This window comes from Pipra filicauda, unplaced genomic scaffold (assembly GCF_003945595.2).
Source record: "Pipra filicauda isolate LSUMZ 115617 unplaced genomic scaffold, ASM394559v2 scaffold199_size1391877_pilon, whole genome shotgun sequence".
Lineage (NCBI taxonomy): Eukaryota > Metazoa > Chordata > Aves > Passeriformes > Pipridae > Pipra > Pipra filicauda.
The window spans coordinates 821,714-835,870 of NW_024104308.1; the positions used below are offsets into that span (position 1 = coordinate 821,714).

Sequence of the window (14,157 nt, forward strand, 5' to 3'; positions counted from 1 at the left end):
AAACTCCAGGCTGACTGTGTTGTTACTCATTAAGTTCATCTGCAGACTGGAATGTCAGAGAACCCAAAACAACGTGAGATTTTGTCCCCGTTGGGCACAAGTGGGGTCTCTACCTACTACAGATATCCGGTAGTGCATCTTTCACTGTTTGCTGTGGCATGGGCAGCAGTGTGGGGGGTTTTGAGCCACTGGCAAATCAAAGCGGTTTGAATGTGGTTCTTTTTCTGGACTGTATCATCTGAGTGGAAATTCCTCTTGGATAGTCCTAGTTCCTGGCCAGGGGGATATCCGGGAGAGGAAGTGGCTGCTCCAACTGACAGTCCTGTGCAGCCAGGCCACTTCCATTTGGCACAGGTCCCCTGGGGAGCTGTTGGCATCTCCTGCCTGTGAGTTGCTTCTGGCATTTTCTCCATGCTTGGCTCTCTCAAATCTTCTCATGTCCCTTGTAGCAACAAACATTTTTGAGATAGGGCTCAAGGGAAGATTGTTGTCTCTATCAAATATGGATCCCAAGCCTGTAGATACATACAGAAATTAGATACATACAGAAATTAAAGGTACATCAGGGGGTTGATTAATAAACCGGTGTGACTAGAACTTGCATCCTTACATGAGAGTATCATGTAAGGATGTCTGTGGGTTTAAATACAAAGTATAAAATTCAAATCTCAGGGGTTTGTTTTTTTTTTCAAAAAGAGGTAAATGGCAAACTTTGAATAACTGACTAGCACAGTACTTAGCTCTTACAAGTAAAGAGCAATCTAATGTTTCTTCTGTATCTAGTTTTCCATGTGAATCTTTAACAGCTACAGAAGTTAAAGAACAGGAATGAACTGATCCTCCTGTATTGCTCAATGTGCAAGAAAAGAAATTAGGGTCTTGAGAAGAGAACAGAAAATCACCAACCATGAAGAAAGCAGACATCACTGCTTCATTGGAAAAATCATTCTGTTGTGTTTTGAATTTCTCCTTTTTACATTAACTCATGGAGTTGCAAGCAGAAAGTAATTTTCTGACTCCAAGGCTTTTCCGACCAAGTGAAATTTCATTTCCTAGGTTATGGAGCTGGGCACACCCAAAATGGATTTTTGGTCTTTTGTTTTGTGGGTTGTGTGCTTTTGTTAGAGCTTCCAAGGAATACAGATATGTAGCTTGCACAGTATTGCCTTAGGAGAGAGCTTCCTTAGAAAGTGCCTGAAGAAGAACTTGTTCCCAAACAAATGACAGCTGAAAAGAATCCAAGTATTTCTATAAATTTTTAATAAACCACATTTTGGTAGGGTACTATTTTCAAAATTATTTTCATGGCATATAAAAGTTGCAACAGAAAAGTTACATTTTATCCATCTGCTGCATGGTGCATGGTTTTAATAATTAAAAACTGTATTGAAACCTACGTAAACTACTGGGTTTTGGCCTAGATGGTAAAATAATGCTATAAATTGTTCTTATAAGATTTATGATTGGTATATATGGAGTATTGTGCAAAAGACTGTTACGTGATGTGGATGATTAGCAGACACTCTGTAACAAAATGTTCACTTGTGTATTTCATAGAACCACTAGATGAGCTGAAGATCAGAAGTCACAGCACTGAACCACTACCAAAGCTGGAAAACAAAGAGAGAGGATATCATGGGACAACTTCCTCTAGGGAGCCAGGGAAAGCTCAGGAATGGGATGGAACGCCGGGCCCGCCTGTGGTATCCAGCAGGCTGGGGAGATCCTCTGTCAGCCCAACCATGTTGGCTGGAAGCAACAGCTCAGGTAAGTCACATAGCAGAGCCAGGAAGATCAAATGAATCTCCCTGTGAGATGGAGGATCTCTAAAGATACACAGATGTAGATAAGTATCCAGATTCTTTAGACTTCCAACTATCTTCTAGGATCTGCCCTGCCCATTGACTGCTGTACTAGTGAGCCTTGGCTGTCTGCCTGTGCTCTGTGCTGGAACAGATTGGGATGGTGGCAGGTAATACAAGCACGTAAACATGCAGTTCATCTATTTTGAAAGAAGTAAGGAATTCCACGTGACATTGAAAGGGGACACTATGACACAGTCACTCCAGGATGGCACCTCAGAAAGAAGTTTGTAAATTCAGGTATCACAGAGAGTAACAAAAATACACTATGCAGAAGCAAGGCTGTTTTACTGATGGGCACAGTGACTGGACACAGGCAACTTTTGACTTATGCTGGTACAAGAAATTTCTAGAAAAGTGACTATGGGTTTCAGAAGTCTCAAATTCACACCTATCCATTTTATTAATTAAAATTTTATATATATTAAATAGTAAATTGCCATAAACCATGGCATTATGATGCAGCCTTGTTTATAAATTGACAAGACAAACAGAACTGATGCGTGAATGGACATCTATAAACAGATATCTATGGCTCTTGCATGAGTACCACATTGTTACTTTTGAGATTTGACAGCTCTCATAAAAGAGTAACTTCACTGCTTATTAGTTGGATTGGGAAAAATATCCACTTTAAAAACAGTTGGCATATATAGTACTGAAGCCTCATGGTCAATGTTCAGTAAGCATAAGAGCATGAATGAGCTACTCAAAGAAGAAATCATTCCTGCAAGAGGGATCTGCTGGGCAGTGAGTGGCAGAGATGAGTCTTTAAACTGCTGAGCCAGCAGAGATGCTCACGTCTCACCCAGAGCATCACTTCCCTGCGTGATAATGGGACTCACATTGTCTCTGAATCGTTGAAAATGACACCTGAAACTCAGTGTATAACTTGAATAGTCTTTGCTGATGTGACATATCATTTGCAGCAATCATGTAGTCCAGCTTTTCTTGCTACAGACCCTGCAGATAATCCTTCCTGGGGCAGCAAATGTGACTTTTCTGCTAATCTTATGACTCTAGCACAGGTTATTTGGGTATTACTGCCATTTTCTTACTTGTCTGTTCTCAAAAAGACTTCTGGTAGGTAGGAATTTTCCAGATTAGCTCATAGCTTTTGGTAAAAATTCTGTTCCCAGTGTATTAGAGAGTCTGTGCTAATGCAGGTAGAAGGGTGGGTTTAAAAGCTACCACATCAAAGTATTGGGACATCCGATAATTAGACCAAAGGTGTATAACAACCTTCTCAGTTCTACGAGATGACAGTATGGAGCAGAGTAGTAAAGAAGTTAAAATTAAAGAGTAAGTCCTTAGCAAAATATTATACTGCTGTCCAACCTTTCTGCAGCAGTTTTATTTCAAAGAGTTGGTTGATCTCCAAAAACAGACAAAACATGTTGGCCTCAGCCTTCATTTGGCATCAGAAAACTATAATAGTTGTTGAATCATGCCTTGATTTAGTTGACTGTGACTTTGTCTTACATTGCTGGGACTGTCAGAGAAAAAAATATATTTTCTTGGCTGAATTTTGACTCCTTTTTATGATTAAAATCTGAAAGCTGATTATGACTTTTGTTTCCCTGCAGTTTTATGCTATTTCATTTGATGAATATTGCCTCTCATCTGCCCTGAATATTTTTCCCCTGTGTCTCTCGCTGTTGCCTGAGCAACATGTTTTTCCTTTAATCGGTGGGGCATTGCATTCAAAGTGTACACAGTTCTCCTCAGTGAACTTGTACATGAGCTGTAACAGTTCATTCTTTGCAATTAAATTAGAACTGTAACAGAATACAAGAAGAGAGATTTAATACATCTGTATGAATACAAATGCATTTTGGAGTCAAAGAGACAAAGTAATTCTGCGCTAGGAATTAGAGCTTAGATTTACCACAGGACCGCAAAAAATCAAGGTAGGCCCCAGTACAGTCGTCACTGCTGTTGCTCTCTTCCCAACATCATAGATAACAGAAAAAAAGGCTACTTTTTTTTTTTTTTTTTTGTGCAGACATGTCCTTGAAATACCACAGTTTGCTGCCTGCCTCCTAGTTCACACTGGTACAGGCATTTATTGGGGCAGTGTTGGAATAAATTAAAGAAAATGGGGTTGAATTACTCCACTGTAAAGCAGAAAGTGTGAAAGGACTTCTCAAGTGTGCTCATCAGGCAGCTTTGCTGAGGCACAGATGAACTGGGAATTGGGGTGGCCTGAACAAATCCCTGAGTGGCAGTACTGATTTTTTGTAGGTTCTCCCCATCTCTGAAACTGCTAGTAAGTTAAGAGGGAGAATGAGCCCTCTCCAAACAGAATCTTGAACTTTCTGTCCATTTTGTTCAAAGAGTTCAAGACTGTCAGCTGCACACAGGTATCATTGTGCCTGATTGCACTGTGGCATCATTTGTCAAGGCCACTTTCTGTTTCTTGGCATCCTATAATTTCTCATGGAAAGCAGTGTGATTTGGGGGCATGCTGACATTTAGGAAACTCAGTGCAATTGTAGTGAACAGCCAAATGGAATCTGTAAACCAGAAAGTTGTACAGTTTCACCCCAGGAGAATTGAAGAGTATTTTCTGGAACATTACTGCTTTTTTCCTGACTGCAACCATGAAGCATTTTACATTGCCACCTGCTGCTGGAGACAGGCACTGCCTTGCCTTTTAAACCTCAGATACTCTGTTGTGTCCTGTTTTTGAAGCACCACCAGCTTGTCACTCAGCCAGCCATTAGTATCCCACCTGAAAGCACTGTAGATAATCAGGAAGGGAGTAAATGCCCACCCTTCATTGGAATTACTGGCTATCATTTTGGATTTGCAAAAGTAATGAATATTTAAGTTCAGCTCTTTGGGAGTGGAGCAATGCCTGGGAAGCCCAAGGTGCAAGTTGCATCCATAGGTACAGGAAGGGAGTAGCAGCAAAATACCAGTTCATTCCTGCTAGGTCTGCTTCATGCAGAGATGACTGAGTGCTCCCACCAACCCTAAATTTTCTCCTTACCTGCAATATCAGAGTATCACTGTGCTCCTGCTTGGTGAGGTCCAGACCTTGCCTGCGATGGTCACTCGTGTTCTCTGCACACAACTCTTCCCAAGCAGTGCCTGTCACCTAAAATAAAAGGAGTAGTACTGGGAGCTGTACACTGAGGGCATCTAGCCAATGCCCACAATCCAGGTGTGTGACCTCCAGGCTGTGGGATCACATGGATCCTGACTGGAGTAAAACTGTTATCTAGATGTGACAAAAACACACATAAAAAACCTGAACAAAAATGCCCAACACTTACTTGTGTTACAAAGCAGACAGGAAATACCAAACAAACACAGCCAAATCCTACAACAAAAACTTTACAAAGAAAATAAACACTCATACTCAGGATACAAAGTATATTCCGCTAATAGCTTTTCCCTCTGGGCAAAGTATCCTCAAAACTTATATAGAAGGTTCCTTTCAGGCATAGTTTTACTCATTACGTGACTTGGTTTTGAGACTTGCTAAGCTTTTGACCTATGGATATATCCGGTAACACTGAGGTCCACAGGTTCAGTGCTCCCTTTGTGAAAACATTTCAGTTTGATGTGCTGCTGTGCTATTTCAGCACTAATTGGCTTCTGCAGGTGAAATCCTGAATACTTTTTCTTTTTTAAAGTAACAGGATACTATGTAGTTTATTCCACCATAATGTTTCTTAATTTCAAATAATGTTTCAGCTTACTCATCTCTTTTTAGAAAACCAACGTGGCTGGGCCAGTATGAAGATAATATTGTGATTCATTTTTCCAGTATGCATGTTTTCTTTTTCTTCTTTTTTTTTTTTCCTTTTTTTAGCATGTGATTGCTCTCAGCCTGTCACATCGCCTTGTTTAATTCAAAACGCATTTCTTGGCAGCTGTAGCAAATAAGCAATATTTCTCTTTTCATGTGCAAAGAAGAGACTGTGACAGGATAAGAAGCTTCTCCAATGTAAGTGACAGCCAGAGTATTTTTTTTGAATTAAGATTAGGATAGGCAGAATGAAGGCTTCCTTGGATGAAAATGAACTCTTCCCATTAAGATCCAAAAATAAAAATCATGCAGAGTTGTTGTACTTCTGGAGAATATAGAAAACCATAGCACATTGGTATTAAAATTATTGAAAATATTTCCATAAATCTTGTCGCATTTCAGCACTGTGCTTTGTTGAGGAAAATCCTACAACACCCCCTGTCTCAAATGAAGCCAGCCAAGCCTCTACATCTTTAGTAATGATGACAGTACTTGCACTTTTGGAAAACAGGCCATTTATGTGAGTGCTTAAATACATGATTAAGAACACAACTTTAAGGCAATCCTATCTGTGACTGGAAAGCCTGTATTTCTGCATTGGAGAGTCTCTCCTAAAATTCTCATCCTTAATGCTGCCCTTTGGATGTGTCCACTTGCTTATGTCCATGTGTAATCCTACTGGCGCTGCTGGGACTCAGTTTAAACCTGAGAGTGCAGTAAAGCTCGTCCCACTGCACTGACTACACGTGTGGGGTTGCCTCACGTGAGGTTCCTGTGGTCCCAGCCACTGGCACGTTGGGAGTGTTGTGGCTACTGTGGGTGACGTAATAGGAGACTGAGGCACAGCAGCCCACCATCCTCTACTAGCACTCCACTGCCTCTGCACCTGGCTCCCAGAGGTGAGCAGTGCATTTTTCCTATTATGTCACAGCATGAGAGATGCGTAACTTGAAGTTGTGCACAATAATACCACCAAAGTTCCATCAGTCAAATATAGCAACTGAATTTGATGAGCATTTTTGTGCACAATGTAACATTTTGCAGCTTCTTGGCTACCCCCAACAATCTTCTGAATTCAAACTTCATGATTGCAAGGGACATCTCTAAGGGATGCTCACATGCCCTACATCCCCTGGCCCCACTCCCCAGAAGCACTTAGACATGTTCCTGTGAGCTCCCTGGCTTGGCACTAGGCTGTCATCCCTTGTCTGCACTGGAGTTGCTTACAGCAGTGTTAGAGGCCCCTGGCTGTGGATGTAGAGAGGGTCCAGTGTTTGGAGTGGAGTCCCTGGAGCTCCCTTTCAGGCAGGTTTCATTAGAAAGGGAGGACCCATGTCCGCAGTGAAACTCAGTGCAGAGACAGGGTGCCATGCTAACTTTATCAGGATGGAGCTAGATGGATTTTAACTTGAGTTTCCATGGACCCTGAGCAAATGGGTCCCCTTTTGGACAGATATTTACAGAACCTTCCCTATGTGCTTATCAGGATTGCTGATAGAACTCAGCTTCACACCAGGAATTATTGTCACAAAGAGGACTTCTCAAGACTACTCATTTAAGATGTTAATACCGAGCTGTCTCAATATCATTCACAAGACATAAACATGAATTAAACACTAGAAACCATCCTGAGATTTGTTGGCAGTAGTTGTTCTTCCTTTAAGATTCTCAACAGTAAATAGGAAAACCTATTTTCATTCCAGACTCAGAATTGGTGTCAATATTCAGGCCTTGCAGACAAACTGAAATGACCATTGAAGACGTGAAAACCAAGAGATAAAGATACAGGCCATGATGGGATGGTGGACTTGTGTATGTTAGAAGAATTCTTGCTAGTTTTTAGATAGCCCAAAGCAGAAGAATTTATTTGAAGTGACCATTACTTAGAAGTGATCAAAACCCAGATAACCCCAATACAGTAAACGGCTGCCCATAGCTGAAAAATAACATGCTGCAGAATACAGAGCAGTCAGTTGTGTTACAACACTTATGCAACAATTTATGTATGGGTTTTTTTTCCCCCCAGTAGTGTGCAGTCTGAAGATGTTACTCAGACCACTAACTACAGTAGAATATAGTATTTCTTTGGTCTAAAAATATTGCCAATATTGATATTAAAAAAATTCCTCCGACTACCCAACTTCTGAACTTTAAAAAAAAAAAATAAAAGCTAGATGAAGCCACCTCTGAAACACCTTTTGGTGAGAGTCACCATGGAAATCACAATAGTTTCCTTAATACTATAACATATATTAGAGGGAGATAAAGGAAGTTATACTTCATCTGTGTGTGATAGGTTTTATTTCTTTGATGCCAGATGAAAGGAGTCTCTTTGGCAAGAAAATGGTAATCTCTTGTTGTTGCACATAGATCCAAATTGGAAATTATGACACTTCTCCCTGCTTTCCTAAAGCAAAGAAAATAATTCAGAAGCATAGGCAGACAGTGCCTTGGAGTTTTTTATGTGCTAGGTGTCTGATTCTGCTTGTCACAGCAGAAAAAGAATATCTATTTAGCAGTACAGAAAAACAACTGAAAAAAGACCCAATTCTTGTCCTCCCTGAAACCCCAGCAAAATTCCAGGAGATGAGAGATGAGATATAATAATGAGATCCATTTTTTTTAATATATGTTACTGAAAAGAACGGTCAGAAATCTGGCACCCAGACAGTGTGAAATCAGAACAAAAACAAATCTAATCAACCTTCAGAGTAACTGCCCAAGTCCAAAAAAAGCAAACCAACAGATTATGTACAAAAGGCAAGGTTACAGACGAGACCAGTCTGCTCCTTTCTGTGCCTATTGCTGTGTTGACTCGTAGGATGTTTACAGACTGACTAGGAGTGAGTGGATTGAATAATGCATTCGTCGAACAGCATAAATATTTTTGCTGCTCAGCCAGCTGGATGGTAACCAACCTATTAATATTTAGTTGATGAATATTCACCCATACAGATGTTTTCATTGGTTTAAGTGCTCTGGCATAAGTGGATAGCTCTTCTCCACACCCTGTTGAATTCTGAAATGTCTGAGGAAAATAAGCATTTAAGGTGACAATGAAAAATTATCAGTGAGATTGGAAGAACCCCTTTCAGCATGTTGCTGGTATGTGGAGTAATGTGCCAGCTGTCCTTAAGTTTCCAAGGTGTGCCAAGTGACCTTAAGGGTGTGCTGGTGATAGACGTCTTCTTCCTTTCAAACAATGGCCCAGCCAGTGGCTACTGATGATACTGGAGATCCATATAGGAAATAGAGATATTAGTGTGAACAAACATAGGCAAGGCAGCAGTGTAAATGAGGCAGGAGAAATTTCAGACAGACATAAGAAAAAGACATGTGAGAAAATATGTGCTTCAGAGACAAATTTGCTAAACCAGGATTGCACAAGGCATAGGTCCTTCCTCTGTTCTTGAAAACATGAAATTGAATAGGAGGAATTCTTTGAACCTTACTTAAAAAATTAAAAATTCTTTAAATTCTAATGGGGTATGGTATTATAATTACTTGTTATTCATGGTAAAGCAATACTATCAATGCTAAAAGTGAGAGTCTGTTATTGTACAAAGTGTGTCTGGAGAGTGCAAATGTTCTTGGTCTCAGTGTTTGCCCACTGAATAGAAAAAACAGGTGCAGGGTTGGGAGGAAGGTTTATGAAACGTGAGGAGAATAAACACATTGATCCGAGCCAAGTCATGGGTTGAGAGGTGTTTCCTCAACCATATAAAGGAAAGGCAGGGACAAAAAAATTACTTGGGCAGACACAGGCAGACCCTTTTCTCAGGAAAAGACAGTTGTGGGGTGTTGAACGCTGGGGTAGCACATGGGTGTCAGCATGGTTTAGATAAAAACCCGTCATCTAGGCCTCCTGAGCTGCATGGTCACCTCATGTCAGCATGTACAATAATAACCTGCACTGGAAATCAATGGGGAACCTTCTTAGAAACGCCTTCATGCAGAACAGCAGAAGGAAAATTAAATAACTGTGTAATTTCTGTGCAGTTCTTCTCCGAATTGGAGTTTTCTCTCAAGGTAACCTCTGCTTCTGTTTTCACCTTCATTCTGGGTAACTGACTTTGCCACTACTGGTGTTTTGATTTGTCTCCATTCTTCCTACATTATGTCTCTCAATTTACTGCCACTGACATCAGATTTCCAAGTATTTTTGGTGTCATTCCAAATCCCCAAGTGTGACAGTATCCTCAACACTTCATACACTGCCTCTTTCATTTTCTGGCATTTCATGCTTTCCCCCAGCACAGTCAGTCTTTGGGCTGCCATGTCCATGAAACCAGAAGCCACTGTAACTCCCTTAATCACTGCTGTATTATAAGAGGGGTAGAAAAGGCACTGGGGGTGAGGCAACAAGAATGCTTCTTTTATGTTCTTCCTGTCTGTCTACTGGTTTATGCTCTATACTTCAGCTTCAGAGATGCTGGAGCAGAGAGGCCAGGACATGGAATGGGTTCTGTCTTAATCCCTCTTCTTCTGATCTCAACTTCTGTTTATGATTCAGTCAAATGCCTGAGATTTTAACTAGTAACCAAGCCTGGATTCTCCATTTCAGGGGAATCCTGGATCCGGCGTGTTTCAGTTTACTGCAACAGTAACCCACCTCCCGTTCACTGGTGTTTCTACTCTCTTCCTTTCCAGAGTCTAAAGCAAGCTGCAGATTAGGTCGGTCTGCATCCACATCAGGTGTGCCTCCTCCCTCCGTGACACCGCTCAGGCAACCCAGTGACCTTCAGCCGAGCCAGGTACCATCGTTAGCCAATCGTGAATGACTCCATGTGCTGCAACATGCCAAATGTTTCTCACCTCTGTGTCTGTCATTTGTTACAGTAAATGATTTTTTTGGGTTTTTGTCTTTATTTTCTGTGCTTGTGCGTGCATCTGTGTGTGCACATCTCCCATTGGCAATGAAATTCCACTGGCCACAACCAGCAGAATTTTCTTTGCTCTTAATTCCTTATATCTTTTTCTGTCTTCATTCTGTAATATAAATGTAGTAAAACTGTACTGTATGAACTGTCTGGGCTTTTTATTTTTTCATGTTTTCTGTACTTTTTTACTGTCTTGAAATTTATCAAACTTTGATAAATTTAATTTATGTTTTTATGTAAATTTCTTTTAAATGTCTTGTCTAGAGCACTTACACCAATGTTTGTCAATGACTTGTACATACTTGACTTCTGCTCAGTTATACTTTAATATTTGTGCCAGTCTCACATTTGGTTGGAGCTTAATGCATGATTGTATTACACTGTGATTTATCACTGTCCTGAAAACTGCTCTTACAGCAAGTGATTTTGTTAAGGCAGCTAGCCTCTCTTCAGCTATAGACCATGTAATGCTTACAGGACTATTAAATAGTCCACTGTAGTTATATTTATTGTATATTGTTAGGAATCAGAAAAACTAATCAAAGGGGCAACATCTCCTTTTATCTTAAACAGAGATACTTTTTTTTTCTCATCAGAAACAAAACTACCACACAAGAAAGAAATAGAAATGTTTGGGTTTGGCAAGTTTCTCCAATAGAGAGAAAATGGAAAAGAAATAAAGACACGGGAAACCTATACTTACCTTTATTTTATATGCTAATACTGATATTGTAACATTTTGTTGCACAGACCTGTATTATTAGTTTGACAGAACTAACTGAGAGTAGCAATTGAGAGAAGAGGTTTCGCTTAAACGTAATGTGAATGCCTTCTGTCAAAGCACTCTGGTATCACGTCACTCGTGTGTGCAGGCCCTCACATCACTGCGTACATGGGGGGTGTATGTGTGCACAGGGACACACAAACATATATGTATTTATGTGCACATGCATATATGTACATGCACACACACAGGCACTCTTATTTAGATGGTAAGTTTTCAGGGAATTAGTCCCCAAAATCCTATTGAACGTCTGTGAGGTTTGAGTGGGAAACTCCCTGAGGACTGCTTTGCAATAATCACATATTTGCATTGTTTGTAGCTGGGCGAGTTGCTTCTATAAGCAACTTGGCCAAAGTAAAGACCATAAGAGTAAGGTTGATTTACTCACTCCAGACAGCCAGTTACTTGTTAGGAAGGTAATATTTGGCCAGCCTAGTCCATAGAGGTTACCATTCTGTAACCTGTATGAACTGATGCTATTGTATTACTTCTGAGCCCTGCCGGACATGAAGCCTGACAGAACCATGCACTTTTCTAAAGCATATTGTACATAAGCAAATCAAATCCATAATGGAGATTCAAAGTGACGGCCCATTTAAATAACACGTCAAGTGTTCCTTCATCTAAGGAAGAAATTAGGGTAATTGCACTTCCAAAGGTTTTCAGTGTCCCAGTGTTCATGTAGTATATATTTTTGATTAAATGGGTCTTACAGCGGAGATGATGCTTTGCTGTTTACTCAGTGGGAAAGGCACCTTGGGTGTTTTGAAGGGATTTCAATCTCTCATTTATACTAAGAACTAAACAATAAGCCTTGAAAGCAGAAGCTGATGTGATAGAAGAGATAATGAGCCTCTTAGAAGCTGCGGCCAGAGTTCATTGAAGCTGTGGAGGGAAAATCCACCTCAATTCATACAGAAGAAAGGAACAAAGATGATAAGAGGAATTTTCAAGTGACTGTAGGAGGGTGATCTTGTTAATTGAATAATGTATGGTATGGTCATGACTTCGTGAAAAACAAGAAAAACTAGTGCAAGCTTTCTCTCCTTAAGTCTTCCCTTCAAGCTGACAATATCTTAGAGTCCATCTATTATGTTGCCATTTGTTATGATAACATCATTTTTAAAGATGTTGATTTAACCTTGATTTCAGTGGAATGGCAGAAGTCCGAATATCTCCAGGGCAGATAAAAACATTACTTTGATTGTGCTCTTTCAACACCTATTCCATCTTAACGAGCAAATAATCTGTGACGGGTGAAATGTGTTTCAAATGGCTGGATTGTTAGCCCATCCTCAATCTGACAGATTGTGGCATACAGGGTATCTGTTTTCGTGTGCTCTGGCTATTGATTGTATTGATACTGGTTTCCTTAACCACATTGTAATGAGCAGTTAGACTTTCCAAAAGATTAAAAGGATGCATTGTGTTATCCACCTCTGTCGATCAGATGGATGCAACTGACATTCATACAGGGATTCAAGATCTGGGAAGGGCAGATGACTGTGAATTGGTTTTCTCAAATCTTCATGGATACCAAACTGATGGTTTTCAGAATGTTTAATTTGGGGAAAATGTTTTGGAACTGAATTCTCAAAGCCCATTGCTTTTAAAACAATAATTCAAAGAAGTGATGAGGATGTTTAGTAACTAAAATAGATTTATCTAAGGAAACCTATATTATATTCCAATCAAATATTGGCTAACTATGTAACTATTGACATTAAATCCCCTATGCCTTATTTTCTTATTTCTTGTTTGCTTATTGGTGTAGGAATTGTGAGGAATAACCAGTGAGTATTCACAGAACTTATTTATGGTGTATTGATGGTAAGCATTAGAGGGATTACTTATAAATAAAAAGAAAGGGCTTATGATCAGAGAAGAATTATGTAGCTGATCTCTGATGGACAATACTTTCAAAATTCTGTAGGTAGTATCAGAGAACAGTTACCAACATGCTGAGCCAGATAGAGAGCCTGCCATTCTGTCCTTAGTTCTGGGAAATGGGGAGAGCATTTGGAAAGAACTGGTTGCAGGAAGCAGCCTTGGATGAAATCTTGAATTTTCTCAATTTAAACTGAAAGATAAACATAAGTTTATCTTGGAACTGAATTTATTGATTGTGAAAGGACAAAGTTTAAGAAGTTAAGGAAGTAGCAGAGGAAGTCAGGTGGGTAGCTTGGAAGTGTAGTATGGCAGAAGCATGAAACACTTTTGAGCTACAAAAGTAGCATATAGCCGTATTTCCTAATATTCTTAATATAAATATCCTAAAGAGAGGAGTTTAAGTAGCAGAGAAGCATTCTAGATATCACCTATTGCCTTATAAAGAAAAGAAAGAAGGAAGAAAATGTTAAAGATGCAGGAGCAGGTCATGCTCATGCACCAAACGATGAGCCAGTGGGGAAGATGACCTGCCTATCTGAACAGAGTTTTAGCTGGAATTCAGGAAAATAGGAGAGTTTGTGAAGTTTGAAAGAAGAGACAGGCAACTCAGGAGGAGAAGGATATCATGAGGTTATGCAGGGAAAAAATCAGAAGGGCCAAGGCCCAACTAAAACTTAATCTGTTGGCTACCATAAAAGACAATAAAAAATGTTTCTGTAAATACATTGGAAACAAAAGGAAGGCTAAGAAGAATCTCCATCCTTTATTGGCTGTGGAAGGAATCATAGTGACAAAGGATGATGAAAAGGCTGAGGTACTTAATGCTTTCTTTGCCTCAGTGTTCAATAGTAAGACCAGCTGTTTTCTGGGTACAAGGCCCCTGAACTGGAAGGCAGGGACAGGGAGCAGGATGAAGCCCCCATAATCCAAGGGGAAATGGTCAGTGAATTGCCATACCACTTAGACACACATATTAGGATA

The 14,157-nt window shown here is 40.0% G+C and overlaps 1 protein-coding gene across 3 annotated transcripts in view; it reads left to right on the forward strand.

Moving 5' to 3' along the window:
* The window catches only part of NYAP2 (neuronal tyrosine-phosphorylated phosphoinositide-3-kinase adaptor 2), a 137,376-nt gene that overhangs the window by 98,932 nt on the left and 24,287 nt on the right, over positions 1-14,157 (forward strand). For all 3 annotated transcript variants that reach the window (XM_027751235.2, XM_027751234.2, XM_027751236.2), the window contains 2 exons: positions 1,558-1,767; positions 10,273-10,376. In XM_027751235.2, coding sequence (XP_027607036.1) covers positions 1,558-1,767; positions 10,273-10,376 — 314 coding nt within the window. The remainder of the gene's footprint in view (positions 1-1,557; positions 1,768-10,272; positions 10,377-14,157) is intronic.